Consider the following 17,142-nt stretch of genomic DNA (forward strand, 5'->3'; position numbering starts at 1 on the left):
TGGCTTCTGAAGGTTGTCATGTTCTAACAAACTCAGAGAACTATGTTTAATTCCTCCCCATCAGCCATTTTTACCTTCTCTTTCCTTCACACTGACATTCATACTTGGCCATCTGGCACTTAATTTCTTTCTTTTTAATCTCTTCAATCTTTTTATGGGTTCAAAATTATTCTATCACCCCCAGAAAAGAGCTATAACCAGCTTTGTTCTTTCCCTGCTGTATTATTTTAAGTCCAAATATCTTTTAAAAAAGCACCTTAGAACACAGGTTTGTTTTGGTTTCCCTAAATATCCTTCAGGGCATCACTGCTCCTGAGCCACATGTACAGAAGAAGAAGGAAAGAAAAAGGAAACAGAGAAACGAGGCAAGAATGAAAGGAGAAGACAAAGGAATAAGTGAAAACGTACAAGGGGGGAAGTAGCTCCAGGACGCTGGACGGGCTCCATGGGCAGGGGAGACTGGGAAGGGAGAAATAAAAAAATGGGAAAAAACAAAACAAAAAGCAGCTGGTTAAAACATGCTCCCACTGAAAACGGGCTCATTTCACACAAAGCTCGGCTGGGCTATGAACAGCACAATGCAACACACCCAATCCTTCAGGTTGTTTGGTGCTAAACACTTGGGAAATTCAGTAGGATCCAGGAATTCCCACCCTGTGTCCCAGCTCAAAAAAACCCCAATGTTTTGCATGTTTGACCTTTCAGCACAAGGTGCATCCCTGTCCTGCCCAACAGCACGGGGCTTGTTACATATTGAATTTTGTTACACTTTGAATTTCCCTGCATTTCCACTGGTGCTACAGCAGAAGCTGCACTTAGGCAAAAAGCAGAGTTACTGTCTCAGTCTCGTGTTTTGCTGCTGTGTCCTTCCTGAAAACCTTGAGCTGCAGAGGAGGCAGGCCCAGCCCTGCCCCAGCCCCATGCTCTGCATGGCAGGGCCCAGGACAGTGGGTGGATGTGGGGACACGGTCTGCAGGTGAACGTGGCAGTGCTGGGGAACAGCGGGACTTTCCCAGCCCAACAATTCCACGAGCAGGCTGGCACGGACCTGCTGGGGTCTCTGCTGCCTGAATCCCAGAGCCTGGGAAATTCCCCTCACAGACATGGACACGGACTCTGCTGAAGTGAGTTTCCACACTCCCACTGTTGGCCTTTCCTCCTGCAATCCCCGTGTCCATGCCCAGCTCTGCCCAAGGGATCAGGATTCCCTGCAGGATTTGGTCCCGAGGCCTGGCAGGGCTGTGAGCAGTTCCTGTCCCCTCAGGAGCTCGAGCTGGCAGCCTGGGCAGCTCTGGGTGCTCATGCCCTCTCTGCTTCCCCCCTGGAAATGGATCCCTGCCTTGGCTCAGCACATTTCCATTTCATTCAGCTTTAATGAGACAGTGGCATGGAACACTAAACAACTGCTTTGTTTACTTAAGATTAACAAGACTGGTACTAATTATGTACACTCTCACTTCCCCTGTTTTCTTTATAAAAGCACTAATTAAGACATGATGCTCTAATCAGTGTCAAATGGCTGCTCAGCCCAGGCATCTGCAGAATTTAAGCTCTATTTGCACTTTCTTCTTCTTGATTTTTACTAAAATGAAAAACTGACCACAATCTTTTTTATCCAGGGATTAGAAATGAGCCTGTTTCAAACCAGGCACGGCCTTGTGATTGCAACAGCTCTAACTCAGTGAATGTGTCTCAATTTGCATTTTTGCAGTTAAAAGAAATTCCTCCAGCACTGAGCAGAGCCTGCAGGAGGTCAGGGCAGAGCCCATTGCCTGATCCAGAGCTAAATTTCAGTGGATTATTCCTATCGAGTGTGCTGACCCAGATCAATCTGTTATTGATGTTTTAAAAAGAAAATTAGTCATTCACAACAGCTTGTAATACTGACAGGGCTCCTTTTAATGTTGTGTATCATAAGAGCACCTTCACCTGGCAAATCTAAATTAAATGGATGAGACAGGAATTTGAAAACTCCTCCACAAAGTTGGGCAGAGCTGGGTTATTCATTCTTTGTCCTAAATGAGGAACTGGTGAGAATGACTCCTGAGGCTTTAAAAATGCTTATTTTGGGGGCAGGAAAAAAAAGTGAAACATTACCTTCTTATCCCCCATTTCTTCTCTTCAGCTCTAATTGTCCCCCTGCAAACTGCAGCTTAATTCTGTGTTTCCCCACTGAAAGCAGCTGCTCCCCAGCAAAGACCAAGCCTAAAACCTTCCCCAAAATGACCCTGCCAAGGCCATTGCAGTGAAGTTGGGCCACAGAAAGATGCTGCTTGTTAGGAAAAGACAAAAACAAACTGCAGGTACGAGGTAAGGTGTGAGATGTGGGTTAAAATATTGCTAAACTATGAATATCCACAATTATGAGGAAGAAGGGACTGAAAGAGAGAGCTGAGACACTGCCTGTGACTGATGAGTGGGGACAACATGAACACATGGACATTAACACACTGTTCCCAAAAAAAGAGATGGACAGAGGAGAATGAGAAGAGTCAGCACAGCCACGATGTACAGGCAATTCCCAAATGTTAACTTAGAAGGAAAATCCAGAGCAGCTATTCACACCTTTGCTTCTGAGCAGCACTGAATATTGAAAAGGTTCACTTCTCTCTCAATATCTGAAATTCAAATGCAGCCTTTTTCCTGGAGCTCTAAAAATCCTCATGAATATGAGCTGATTCCACCTATTCTGGCACTGAAATTCAGCTAAATTGATAATATTAACTACGAATATTAGATATCAATTCAATATAATATTTTAGGGTAAAAAATTATCATTATTGTATCCCACTAAGAATACTGGGAGAATTTAGAGAAAAGGAAAGTGCTCAAGAAATGTGGGATTTGATGAGCCCAAAGAACCTTCCTAGATCTTCACAAGGTTTTTTACATAAATAGAAACAGTCAGGAAAGCATATACATTCCAGCTGGAAAAAAAAAAAAGCATTTTCTTACAGGACTGAACATGAAAAAAAAGAGGGCACAGGCTTAGTCCAACATAGGAGGGAAAATACCTCTCCAACAGGTACCTTTCCAAAACCTCCTGACTCCAAACTTCATTCTCAAATAAATTTGAGAGGTGACTTGGGGCAAAATTGACATTCTTTCATATCACTCTGCCTGTTCAGAACTGAATACAAAGGCCAGTTTTTCTGTATGGCCCATTTTCCATCCCTTATCCCAGGCCCTGGCTCCATCACTGCTGGTACAAAGCACGTCCTGCCACAGTCCATGAAAATGTTGTTTCCAAAAGCAGAGTTTGCCCTCAATCCCAACCCTGCTCTGCCCCTCCCCGTGTTTCATCTCCGTGGAACTGCACTCACTGCTCTGCATTAGAGACCACTGCAATATTTTATGGCTCCATTAAAATGCTGTCCCCATCCCTTGTGCACATCAAACCCTCTAATTATAAATCATAATAGAAACCCAGGGCAGGAAGTTCCCTGCTTTCCATCTGCTTTTCATCAGGTTCCTCAGCCCAGCCAAATCCAGGGACAACTAAGCAGCACGAGGAGTTCTGTGTTTGGAAATTCCTTCGTAGCAAAGAGCTTTACTCTGCACATACACAATATCCTGGATGCTCCACACATTCTATTTTGATTAAAGAAATTAAAGTTGGCCTGTTGATAAGTGCAGCTCATCAAGGCCAAATCTAAAACTTCACATTAATTCAGGATGAAATACCCTGCTGATGTCAAGTGAGGACAACAGCTCCAAATGAGATTTTTAGGAAAGTCTCCATTCCCTGGGGAAAGCCAAACTAGTGTTTTAAATACAGGTAGAGGGAGAAAAGTAATTAATGTGGGTATTTACGTGCATGAGAAATACCCTGTGTGCGTAAGGCATGGACTGGGAAACACAAAGTGCAGGAATATGGGCGAGGAAAGTGCATTATCCTGGCAATGCCATTCCCAGTGAGCCCTGCAGGATGCCCTTGGGGACATCCAGTTTCCCATTTGGCAGCACCCGGGGTGCTCCAGCACCTCAGTCCTGCCCCGTGCCACCCCCCTGGGCTGTGCTGGACCTGGAACTCCTTCCTGCCTTCCTCCTCTCACCCAGCTCACACAGGCAGAGAGTTCCCGGAGTCCTCCTGCACCCATCCAACATTCCTTAACCACAGGAACCTCCTCCCTGACTCCTGCTCCAGCCAGCTTTTGTAGTGTCCAAGGAAGGACTCCCAGACTCCTGTCAACATCAAGTGCTGTCACTTCCCAAGGTGCACAAACAGGGCACCAAAGGAGTGGCAGCAGGAATGCTGCGTGCAGAGGAGGGGCAGGATGGCAGAATCAGCTGCACCACTCCTTACACCTCGAAGCTCATTAGTGCTCTCCTCGAGGAGCCTTTTAATGTACCCACATTTAATGTACCCACAGAACAGCCATCAGGGAAGGTCAGGGGACACCCTTGTGACTTGGCAGTATCTTCCAACTTATCACTTTTCATGGGACGTGGGCTTGTGGTGTCAACTTTATACCAAACACTTTCCAGGGCTGAGGGGAAATGCACCCCCCAGTGTGTTGTTAAAGCCAAAAGGAATCTATTCATCCCTTCTGCTCCATTATCTCCCCTAAAGCAGAGCAAGGCACTGCTCCCCAGCAGCTCAGGACACTGAACTGCCTGAGTCATGTTTAACAAACATTTGCTTGGGTATAGGCTGGAAGTTGCCTTTCCTGCTTTAGCTGATGGAGCAGTGACCGGGCACAGGCAGATCCTGGATGCAGGGAATGCTCATCTCTGTGCCTCTGATTCCACCAAATGCATATTGCCAGGAATGTCACAGGCTGCGGACACCAGTGGCTGAGGACACCCCTGCCCTGCCCTGCCCTGCCCTGCCAGCTCTCCAAAGCACACAGATCCCTGCAGAGCACTCACAGCTTGGGCTATCCATGACTTTCCACCAAACTCCCAAGCTCTGAGCTGATAAATGCTGTTGTTTCCTTTGGTAAAAGCCAAGCTTTTGAATCACATCTATTTGTTTTAAAGTATCAAGTCAGCAATCTGCCAAGATAAGGAACATCATTAAAATAGAGAAGAGGGATGAAAAGAATACCAGTTCAACACCAACTCCACTTCCCAGCTGCTTAACATTTTAAGGAAGAACAGCACATTCGAAGTTCTCCTCGATAGTAAAGATACACAGAAATATCTTTATCTATATGAATATAGAGGTATTTTTTAAAAATTTCAGTTTCCCCACCAGTAAATTTTGCAGAGATTTCAGTTATGCCAGAACACCTAATGCCAATCACTTCCAGAGAACACTGAAGGGATGGGAAGGTTGACAGTAGACTCAGATCCAAAATCCCATTCTCTATCTGTTTTTCCTTCCCTCAGCAGAACTTTGGATGTATTTGCCTGTTTTTCCTACAATACAGAACTGTCCAGAAGGCAGGAGGAAGCAGATGGAGCCATGTACCCAGAGCACATCAGCATTCCAATTCTGTTACATCCAACTTCCTCCATCCATCCTCAAACAGAGAGAACCTTCCAGTACCAAGGTGATCTATTCCATCTGATCAGCACCAACATTCCTGCTCATCTATGTTCTGTATAGAAAACCCTGACATGCAACACTCCCTGACCACTCAGAACTGGGATATTTCATGGAATCTCTCATGACAGACTGCTCAAAGTATGTTAAATTCTTACAAAGCTTAAAATCCTTCAAGTCAGGCAGGAGAGAGACATGGATCCAAGTCTGTACAGCAAGTGAAAGACATTCAACAGTGGGAACTCCCCAGAAAGCGGCAACGTGTGGGTGATCGACACACAGAGAGGGGAATGAGGATGTGCAGGGGATGATCAACACTCATGACAATGTGAAGGAGGTATTAGACATGGAACACACAAAGAGAACTCCAGTCCAGTTCACTGCATCAAAAAAAGCTGATTTACACACCTGGTTTTGGCACCGAATTGGTCACGGACTGAGGGACTTTGTCGTTGATGAGTTCAACACATTCACTGGGAAAGAATCCAACCTGGAGTAAAACAGAAGGACAAAACTGAGTGTTATGATCTGAACTGCTCAAGCAACATCTCCCCTCAACTCCCCTTGCCTGATGCTCCCCGACATTATCCAGCATCAAATGACCAGCAGTCAAAACACTGACAACTGCAGGTTCTGCTCTGCTGCCAGCACCCCGAGAGAGAACAATCTGAGAGCCCAAGGCACTGCAAGATCCTGCAGTGAATAACTTTAAATGTTAATTTGCAGTGTCCCTGCAGTGACCTTTAATTCAGCATTTCTCCCTGCAGCCCCTCAAAGGCAGAAATGCTGGAGAGTCTCTCTAAACCAGAATAAGGGTTAAAGGCTATGGGAAGGATCCTAATGTTTTCTTGGAGTAGCATGTGCCTGCAGACATTGCCATGCCACTCAAGGGCCACTGTATCTGGGGAGAAGTGAAATTATTTCCCTTTCCCTGCTCGAGGATTCAGGTTAAGCTGTGACCAGAGAGGAGTTTGGCACCTCTCTGCATCCCTAACTTCTCTATTATTTCCCAGCATTTTCCTTCTCACTCTCATCCCAGGTGAAAGTCAAACCAGAGCAGAGCTTTGGTAACTTTAATCCTTGGTCCATCTTTCCACACCTTTTCTCCATGTTCCTCACCCAGCACAGCTCCTGTCCTGTGAGATGTAACTCAGGCACCACCACCCTTCCCAGACTCCTCACCTAAGGCAGGGCAGGATTCCCTGTCCCATGCCAGGCCTGTGACTGGGACAGCTGGAAGCACCAAGGCACCGCAGGCAGCCCCAGGCTGATCAAACACCACAGGAACATGAGGCAAAGAGCCAGAGGATGGGCCCCGAGCTCAGCCAGGACTGTGCCAGTCATGTTGGAACATCCATGAAATTCTCTGGAGGCACAGGGCAGTCAGCACCAAACCTGGCAGACAGCCTCTCCTCTATTAATTCATCTTCCCCAATTCCCTTTTGTCTCCACGGAAAAAGATTGATCTCCTTCCTACTCCAAGCTGATTTTCACCCACCAACCTCCCAGCAGCTCAGTGGCAGTGCCATGTGTGGGGTGTCCTGGCAAACACTCCAGACTGAAGTTATTCCAAATTCCCCAAAGGAAGCAACAGTCATCAGAGCAGACACCTTCCTCTTCCACAGCCCCAACATCCAGCAGGGCAGTGTTCTGCCCAAGCACAAGGACAAGCTGAATGCCACACACTTGAAATACAATTGTTTTAAGACTCTGCAGGAGCAGCACTCTGGGCCAGCAGAACTCGGGCTCTGAGCTGGGCTTCCCTGGAACTGGGACTGGCCTGGGCATCACAAGTGACTCACAGAACCCACCCCAAACCCAACACAAGGTATGGCTGCACCAGCCACTCCCTCAGCTGGGAGGCCTGCAAGGACACGGTATCCTGGAGTTATGGAATGCAGTGGGGATTTATGTGCAGTTTGCAGACAGAAATGAGCCAATTAACACGAGAAAACGAGCATGAACAGCAGCATCACATCCAGAGGCCCTTCCTCCGGCAGCTCACGGCTCAGGGATCTGCTCTGCTGGGAACAGGCTGAGTGACACTGACACAGAAGTGCTGGTATTTGAACAAAATATATTTCATGGATTTAAATCATGGAATCCCAGAATGGTTTGGGTTGGAAGGGACTTTAGGGACACCTTCCACTATCCCAGGCTGCTCCAAGCCCCATCCAGCCTGGCCTTGGGCACTGCCAGGGATCCAGAGGCAGCCACAGCTGCTCTGGGAACCCTGTGCCAGGGCCTGCCCACCCTCACAGGGAAGAATTTCTTCCTTATATCCAACCTAAATTTCCCTTTTTTTCATTTTGAACCATTCCCCCTTGTCCAGTCACTCCAGTTCCTGATGCAAAGTCCCTCTCCACCCTCCTCATAGCCCCTCCAGACACTGGAAGTTGCTCTGAGGTCTCCACACAACCCTCTCTTTTCTTCCCCAGGCTGAACAGCCCCAGCTTTAACACTTTACTGTAGCTGAGAGTCTCTGCTGGACCCTTCCTACATGAGAGATACAGGAGGCAGTTTTTAAAATAGGAAAAATGCACAGATCCAGGGAAAGTCTCAGCCCACCACACAGACATCATCTGGGAAACTGCACAGCTGGAGTGATGAAGTTTCTTTCATTCTCAGTAATTGCCCACATTGTCTGTGCCTGAGATGTGTAAAGAAACCTGAAGTCCTGGGACCTCAACCTTCCATTAATCATCTAAATCTGGATCTAAATCCAGCCCCAAACCCCACACTGTTGGACACTCAGTCAAATGCTGCACATGTAATCAAAACTCATTTGGCTTTGACTGTTAACACAATATTTCTCCTGCTCCTGCGTGCACTGTACAACACACTAACCAGGAATTCAGAAATGAAGGACCCTGGATGGTTATGTCACTGCTTCCAGATATCCCAGAACTTTCCCAAATCAAACATTCTACCTGCTGTCCATGTATCACTTTTGCCATGTTCACACCAATAATCACCATGGACTTTCTAGAGGCAAAGAATTGTGCTGGCTCCCTGGCGTTAACTCACTGCTAGAAATTAATTACATTTTCTGACTTACTTATTCCAACTTTTCTTGCAAGATCCCCAGGAGATCCTCATCAGGGTTATAACCCACATCTTGTGCCTCATTCCCACCCACTTAAGAGATGCTGCTTCTCCTCCCATGGGAAGTTTTCCATGTTTTTGTATAAATAAATGAGCTTAGTCCAGGAGTTAATCTCAACAGATGTAGCAAGGCACTATTAGAGCTTTGAGCCAGGATTAAAGGATTTGGCAATGTAGGAAAATGAATAGCCAGGGCAGTACATATTTAGATAAATACAAGGTCATCTAAAGGTTAAATACACACTACACACCTTCAGCAGAGGAGGAAGGCACAGGCTGCTGGTGCATGACAACTGTTCTGCAACACCTACTACAGCTTTATCTTTTCACTTCTATGCCAGTGGCTGCTAAAACTGGAGGACACAGGAGGCTTTAAGGGGAAAACTCAGAGTAACAATGGTAATTTTCAGTGTATAGGGAGGGAATTCAAACAAATGAGGAAGTACCAGCAACATAAATGGCAAATGAAACATTGGTTGAGACATTTGGGTTGGATCTTTGGGTTTGACATAATCCAAAGTGTGGGTTCAATTTTAGTCAAAAAGTTTTCTCTTTTCTTTTTAAATCTGATGACAGTCTAGCAAAACCTGACAGGGAAACTGCAACTTTTTATGGCCTGTTTGGGAGAATTTTCACTGAGTCTTTGCCAAGTGACTACACAGAGAGCAGGACACCCTCACCTCGTTCCCAAAGGAGCCCCTGCTGAAATGCTCTCCCACTTCAGGGCACCACTAACAGGAGGAACGGGATTTGAGCTCAAATCCGGAGCTCTTGTTAAAGAGAGCTGAACACCTGGACATCAGAACTATTTTGATTCCTTTTATTCACAAAACAAAATGTCTGTGTAGGATGGTACTTGTTGATTATCCATTCCTGACTGGTGTGCCAGCAGCACATTGGGAAACCAGAGAGCTGGAGAGGGGCTCTGGACAAGGGATGGAAGGACAGGACACAGGGAATGGCTTCCCACTGACAGAGGGCAGGGTTAGAGGGGATTTAGGTGGGATATTGGGAATAACTTCTTCCCTGGGAGGGTGGGCAGGCCCTGGCACAGGGTGCCCAGAGCAGCTGTGGCTGCCCCTGGATCCCTGGCAGTGTCCAAGGCCAGGCTGGATGGGGCTTGGAGCAGCCTGGGACAGTGGAAGGTGTCCCTGCCCATGGCAGGGCATGGCACTGGATGACCCCTAAGGTTCCTCCCAACCCATCCTGGGATTCTGTGGAGCTGGGACCTGCAGTACCACAATCAGTTCAAGCTGCTGCAGTATCACAATCAGTTAAAATCAGCCCAGTCCCCCCTGGTTGCACACGCTGGTTTTTCTCCAGCAGGGCAGGTTTTGGGGCAGCTCTGCGCCTCAGGAAACCATTCCCAAAAACCAGAATAAGTCAGGACATCCAAAGGCAGTGGTGCATCAAACAAGGGCCTGTCCCCAATGACTCAGCTCCCTGACACAGAGCTACTGATTGAAAAGACAAAGCATGAAGCAAAAGCAGAGTAGAACAAAGAGGGTTGAAGGCTGTTAATGTGGAGGTGGCTGTAATTTAGGTAACAATCTTACAGAGAAAGCACTGACTCACACAGAGGGCACTGGAAGAGAAAAAGGCTTGAAGAAAAATGTCTTAAAAATCATTTTACTTTAAGCAGAGCAAATGCTAAGAAGCCTCGTGGGATGTTTTGTTCGCCCAGAATTGGGTGTGGTGCAGTGCAGTGGGAGCTCAGGTATGCAGAGAGCACAGGACCCTGCCAGGGAGGTGTGACAGACACAAACCCAGCGAGTCACTCCTGAAGGACAGCTCTTGCTGGCAGGAACACTCTGACTCCCATGCTGAGTCCAAGCTGCAGGTGCTTGCAGCCTGTCAGAGCTGATTTTTGGCTGACATCTGCAGAGCTGCCTCCAGTTCCTCACCACAGCCCTCCCGTGATTTCAAGGGATGCAGCACAGGCAGGAGTGAAGGCACAAAAACAGGGGAGTTCCTTTAAGTCAAGAAGTAATTTTTTCCCTTTTCAGTGAAACAAGGAATTTCTTTCCCTGTTCTTGCTCATGATTTATAATGGAAGCTGTGGTTGGTTGATAAAACCCTGCTCCTTCCCTAACATGAAGCAAAAACCTGAGAAATAACAGGACAAACTGTCCAAACGTTTGGTGGCAGGACCTCCTCCTTCTATCTTCTCTCAGAATCACAACTATCTGCCAAGAGGGGCTCTGTTGATTTATTTTATTAACTCAAATGACTGGATCAACAGATTGCTATCACTGCAATGTTCCTAAACAGGAACAGAACTGTTTGCCTCTAACAAATGCTTTAGAGGCTGCACAGCTTCATCCATCCCTACATCTACTGCTGTAACAACATTCTTCACCTCCACACTCCTTTTGAGCAGCCATCAAGGACACTCCTGCCTGTAACTCCTCTCTACATCTGGTGCAGCTACACCAGAGATAAATTCCCTTTCTCTGAATTCCCACTGCTCATATCATCAAAAGACTTCATTCCATCAAGAAATGTACATTTTCTGCACATTCAGAGCTCACGAGCCTTAAACTCAGCACACAGGTTAGAACTTTGAGCAAACACAGCTCCTGGAGCTGTGGGAACACAGAGCTGCATCTCTGTGGTGTGTGTGGCTGTCACCTGCTCACACTGTGACCATTCCTGCTTGTAATTAAGGACACAAGATTATTCCACCCCTAATTTTCTGTCAAGCCAGAATATAGTGCTATATTTCTGCAGCTGCTCAGAAGCCTGACTGTACACAGAAAAAGCAAACTTTTCAGGCAGTTTGCTCATCGCCATATTTTTATGCTGGGAAACAGGATCGCTGTGATCTGAGAGGCACAAGGCTGTGACAAACTGCACATGGGCAGCCTTGCTCCTGGTGCCTTTAATCACCAGTGCTGTTCTTCAGACCTGGCCCCAGTGTCAGCCAGCCCGAAGGCAAGCAGGGAGCCCACACTGAATAATGGGATCTGCATCCCACACAGGGATTCCAAACCCTGTGCAAGTGTCCACACTCAGGCACAGACCACAGAGCAGCTTTGTTTTGCTTTACTGATTCACTTGGAAGTTAAACATGGCAAAGGCTGATCACTCCAAGCAGTATTACAGCATTTAACTGACCGAGGGTTGGAACTGATGTCTAAGGTCCCTTCCACCCCAAGCCATTCTGTGATTCTGTGATAGTACAGCAAATACAGCTTTAGGGCTTCTAAGATTAGAACACAAGTCCAGCAAAGCCACAACACAGCTCAGAATCACAGGTCTGTTCAAGCAGTACCAGTGTGTTGACCCTAGAAACAAATGAAATTTCAGAGCAGGTAGTCTATGTCCATGCCGCTCTGATTTTACAAATGAGATGTCATCTGAACTCCCACACCTGACACAAAACCAACAAAAGCTGTGTCTCACGTGCCCTGGCTGAGCAGCCAGCACTGGGATGGTGTAACTGCACTGCATCCAGCTGGGACTGGGAGATCCAACTGCTGGGCATTGACAGCAGCCGGGCCACAGGCTGGGTCTGGCACGGGAAAGTCTGTCAGGGAGAACCTGAGGAGGCTTGAGAAGACTTTCCATGCCAAATTACACAAGTGTCTGGGCAATCCTGAGCCTCTGCAGAGCAAACTCCTCATCCCACCCACTCACAGACAGCAGCTGCAGATGGAAATCCCTGTGGCTGAAGGCAGCTGAAATGTGAGACAGGGCACAAGTCAGTCCCCCCAGCCTCCAGTGGCTCTGGAGTTTGCTTGGTTAATAGAGACTTTTAAAGCTTTTACATTTCCTAACAGCAAAAGCAAACTACAGATTAAAAACTCCTTGGAAGGACAGTGCCATTTCAACACCCAAGGTTTGGTACCTGATCCCCAGGTGCTTAGGACCTTCTGAAAACCCAGTCTCCATCTCTGTGCTGTGACATTTACAGGGACCAGCAATAAAAACACCACACAATAATCACAGACATGGATGGGTGGCTTGCCCAAGTCAGCAGCACTGGAATTCTCTGAATTCTCTATGTTCTGCCTGATCTGGTTTTAGCCACTGGAAGGAAGGGGATGATGTGAGTAACAGTGCCAGCTGCCTTGGAGGGGGTGCAGCACAAGCTTCCACTGCCATCAGGCGAGCTGTCCATCACCGGCCCGGCCAGCCCTCCTTCCTTCCCATGGTGAGGGAGGAAGGAAACTTCCAGTGGAGCCCCTGTGTCTGCTCCAGCCCCAGCCCAGAGAGCAGGGGAGTCCCCTGACACCAAGGAAGGGACACCCTGCTCATCCCCTGAGCCACCCTGAGCAGGCTCAGCAGCTCCAGGAACACAGCACTGAGGCTCCTGCCTTCACTCCAGTCCCACTGCCGTGGCTGTGCTGGTGCCTACCTGGAAGCCGTGTTTTCCTCTCCACCATGAGGTCAGCTCCTTTGGTGGCATGTCGATGACAGACACAATGTCCCCCACCTGCAAAAGTTTGACAGCATCAGTCACAGCCAGGAGGAGAGCACTCCTCCAATAACCACAGTCTCAGCACTGCAAAAAACTGCAAAGCTCCGGAGCAGCTGCACATCTGCCTTTGCAAAGCCAAGCTGGGAGGTGGAAGAGCTCCTGGATTATCCAGCACACAGGATACAGCTGTTCCTAAGGAAAAGGGCCCAAAGAGTGGCAGGCTCCCTGGCAAGGGGTACAGAAGGGTTCTGGTCAAGTTGCAGTGACGGTGCCAAACACTTGGGAAAACCTTCTCAAGTAGCTGAACTGATTTTTACTGCCTGCCCCGTCCATGTGTCTGCAGGCACTGAGGTGTCTCCTTGTTCCCTCTCACAGCAAAGAGTGAAGAGCTGCCTCTGTAGCTCACAACCTGCCCCAGATGAGCTGCCCAGGGTTACAAAATGAACAGAGGAGAGGTGGTGTTAAAGCAATGGGATGGAAAATGGCCAAGGACACCAGACAGGTTTTCTAAAGCTTTGCTCATTCCCATCAAAATGTAATACTGCAATAGTTCAAAAGGAAATCAGTATAATCAATACTAAATTTGGCTTGGTTTGAATCAAGCTCTGTGTGGCCTCTATTACAGAAAATGAGAAGGGGCAGAACCTAAATAAATACTGCAGGCAGGTACGGCAAAAATTTGTGCCAGTAATGCCCAACTTTCACCAGACATTTTACACTGATGGATCCCAAAGTGTTTTACAGAAAAGACAATCCCCAGTTTGCAGACAGGGATGAGTGAGATGTGGGGAAGTGATTTGCTCCAGGAAACAGTGAACCAAGAGCAAAGCAATTGTCCATGAAGGAAACTGCTGCCACCACAGGAGCAGAGACACTGAGGATGTTCCTCAGAACTGGGGAGCAAACCCCAGTCAGCTGTTTGTGCAACTGCCTTTCAGAAATGAAGAACAGTAAACATAAAGAGATCATTTGGATTAGGGAACAGGACCCAGCATTGTAAAACCCCTGATCCTGTTCCATGTCAGTTCTGTTGAGGTGTCTCACTGCACACCCTTGAAAACCACACGTGCCTCAGTTTCCCCTCTGCACAGAGCAAGATTTACAAGCAGGGAGTGTCACTTTAGTGCTCTCATGAGCTGACAACCAGCCTGGATCCTGTGCTGCTTGGATTCCAGCTCAGAGCTGCCGTGCCCACACGTGCCTCTGGTCACACAGTTCTTTGGGGTATACTAATAACTGCCTTGACTGGAACATGAACAAACCCCTGGCAGCACCAGACTATCACAGTTATTTTTCCTTCCCGTGCTGCACACCAAGGATCACAAAGCTCCTCAGGACACTGTTTTCCTTCGCATGTTTTATAGAAACAGTACCATTGCACAGGGCAACCAGAGCCCAGACTGCTGCTTTTTGGGCAAAACAAACAACTTCCAGACAGCCAAAAACTTCCCGGGTCTGATCTTCCAGATCTTGGATGGGATGTGGAGCAACCTGGGCTACTGGAAGGTGTCCCTGCCCATGACAGGAGGTGGAGTGGGATGGGTTTTAAGGTCCTTCCCAAGCCAAACCATCCTGAGATTCAGGGATTTGCTCCATAGCAACTCCTGCACTGGATTTGCAGAGCAGTTTTAGCTCATCACCTGCCCTTTAAGTAGCAATCCTTTGCCAGTCTGGTTCTTTACTTCTCATGGGAGCAGAAGCTCTTACAAATGGTTACAGACAGGGACTTGCTCAGAGGAACATGGGTGGTGTAACCTGGGCAAGGAGAAATGACCTTGTGTCCACACACACAGGGACGGTCATCCTGAACAGAAAACACATGGACTCGGCTCAGGGACAGCCCAGAGGAGCTGGCAGGAGCTGGTTAATCAGGAGATACTAATGCCAAGCAAAGCTGTATTTTAAAGATGACTGAGCATCTGCCCATATCCAAATCACTGCAGACCACATATTTAACTCAATCTTCCAAGCTTCACCTCACAAAACATTGTGGAAGTGTCTGGACATATTCCTGATGGGGACACAGGCCCAGAGACACAGATTACACTCATCTGTAGCTGATAACAAGGAATGCAAGTGTTTTATTTACCTCAAAGGACAGTTCATCTGCTGCTTGAGCAATGTATCTCTTAATGACATGGGCAGCAGCAATAGCAGGGACGTTAATGGATGATTCCTCATGGACCAGCAGGTGATTCCCCTTGTTATCAATCTGCAACAAAGAGCACAGGAGACTGTGAGGCAGCTGAGGACAAGTGAGGAGGCATTTTAGTGGTGCAGAGACTTCAATTTGATTGAGCGAGACAGCTCAGCCCAGGCCCCCAGGAGAGAGGGCACAGCGCAGACAGAACAACTCACTGGGGGCGTTCCAGAAGGTCGGGTGTCCCCATCCACTGAGAAGAGAAATGCTGGGTTGGTGCAGCTTTGTGCACAAACAGTGACACACAGTGAGGGTCTGCACCTCCCTGTAACACCAGATCATGGTGGTTTTCCATGGCAACACAGATGTGCTACCAAAATCCTCTACAAGGTGGAATTAATGCTGGAGGTACTGAGGGAAGGGGGAAATGCTGTCAAACCAAAAACTAGTGCTGCTTTCCATTTTCTCCCACCCTTCGACTTATTTTCTTTTTAAGAAAACATGCACCCCCCCTGCAATCATCAGCCTACTTTCAAACCTCCCAGATTTCTCTGTAAAATTCTGTAGGAATCTCTGTGAGTCACAAAGGTTATTCTATACTGCATGTGCAGCGGGTTTGCTGTGATCTCCAGGCCCACCCTGTTGCTGTAATTCCTACATTTTATTTCTCTCTACAACTTCCTCCCTCCCTTTGCAGCTTTCCAAGATTTTTCTCATCCCAAAGGATTTCAGGGTGAGAAGGATATCAGTGGGGAAAACTGCAGGAAAACACACTCAATCCTTATCAGAACCATTTAAAAAGGAGCTGCGACAGTCTATTAATAGCTGTTTCTATTCCTGGTGTGCAGTGATGGAAAGGCACACGTCTGCAGCCAGCCTGAGCAGGGACAGCTGGACACTCACCCAGCCCTCTCTGCCCTCCTCCCCAGTGAGGGCTATTGTTTAAAGGCTCCAAGACCATCAAACCTGAAAGCAGAGCTGCAGCTGCAGTTCACAACACACAAACTGTGTCACTGCAAGCACAAGGCTGCCTCTGTCTGCAGGGGAGCCAACAGGGGCATGGAATATTTGCTGGGCTTGGAGCTACCACAGGGAAAAACGATTTAAAAAACCCCAAGAGAGTAGGGAAACACCGTAACAGAGACAGCTGAGATTTAGAGATGTGCCACACTTGCAGCATTGCCTTGGCAAAACGGAGAGCAGGAATACGTGAGCTTTGAAATAAGTGAGCCTTCTGCAACCCGTTACTGGGAGATTCAGCCCTGAACTGGGCGTTCCCAGGCAGCCCACTGGGACTGCCACCTCCCTCTATTTGTGGATATCAGCAGGACAATATGCTTCTGAGAGACAAAACCCAGGTAACAAGAAAAAAAACTCCCACACTCTTAATGCTGGATCTGATTCTGTGTGTCCTACACCTTCCACGTGCTGGCAACAGGGGAATAGAGCATCCAGGATAGAATTCAGGGACATCAACAGGCCTGGAAAGAGCAGGTGTGTGCCTGCTGCTTTCCCAAGGGCAGGAGACAAGGAACACCCCAGGTTTGTGCTGTACCTCCATCCATGTGAGGGCAGGACCACAGTTGATCTTGTTGCCTGCGATGTTGGAGAGCCGAGCCAGGTAAGCCATCAGCATCTGGGTGACCAGCTGGGACACAAACACACACACAGTGGTTCTGTTAGTGCACCTTCCCCTGAAGAGCCTTCTGCAGGCTTAGGGAGACCAGGAATTACCCACTGCCACAGGCCAGAGTCACAGAAATACATTCCCTTCTGCAAATGAATATATTTCTGTCATTCAAAGAACAGCAAGCTACACACAGAGTTATAATGGTTACACCAAAAAAAAAAAGGGTAAAGAAGCAGCTCTCTGTGAAAGTAATAGTTATTATTATGATTTTGTAAGATTCATGCAGATTTTCATAACTTCCTTTGTCAAGATACCTTAAATCTAAAGCCTTCCCCTCATCATGGACCTCACAT

At 47.6% G+C, this 17,142-nt stretch overlaps 1 protein-coding gene across 1 annotated transcript in view; it reads right to left on the bottom strand.

Annotated features, from left to right (window-relative positions):
• ARHGAP32 (Rho GTPase activating protein 32) overlaps positions 1 to 17,142 on the bottom strand; it is a 176,336-nt gene that overhangs the window by 59,463 nt on the left and 99,731 nt on the right. The window contains 5 exon segments of the mRNA XM_039565052.1: positions 409 to 459; positions 5,900 to 5,981; positions 12,957 to 13,034; positions 15,109 to 15,231; positions 16,715 to 16,807. Of these exon segments, the coding sequence (XP_039420986.1) occupies positions 409 to 459; positions 5,900 to 5,981; positions 12,957 to 13,034; positions 15,109 to 15,231; positions 16,715 to 16,807 (427 nt within the window).

Source organism: Corvus cornix, chromosome 24 (genome assembly GCF_000738735.6).
Source record: "Corvus cornix cornix isolate S_Up_H32 chromosome 24, ASM73873v5, whole genome shotgun sequence".
In the NCBI taxonomy this organism is placed as follows: domain Eukaryota; kingdom Metazoa; phylum Chordata; class Aves; order Passeriformes; family Corvidae; genus Corvus; species Corvus cornix.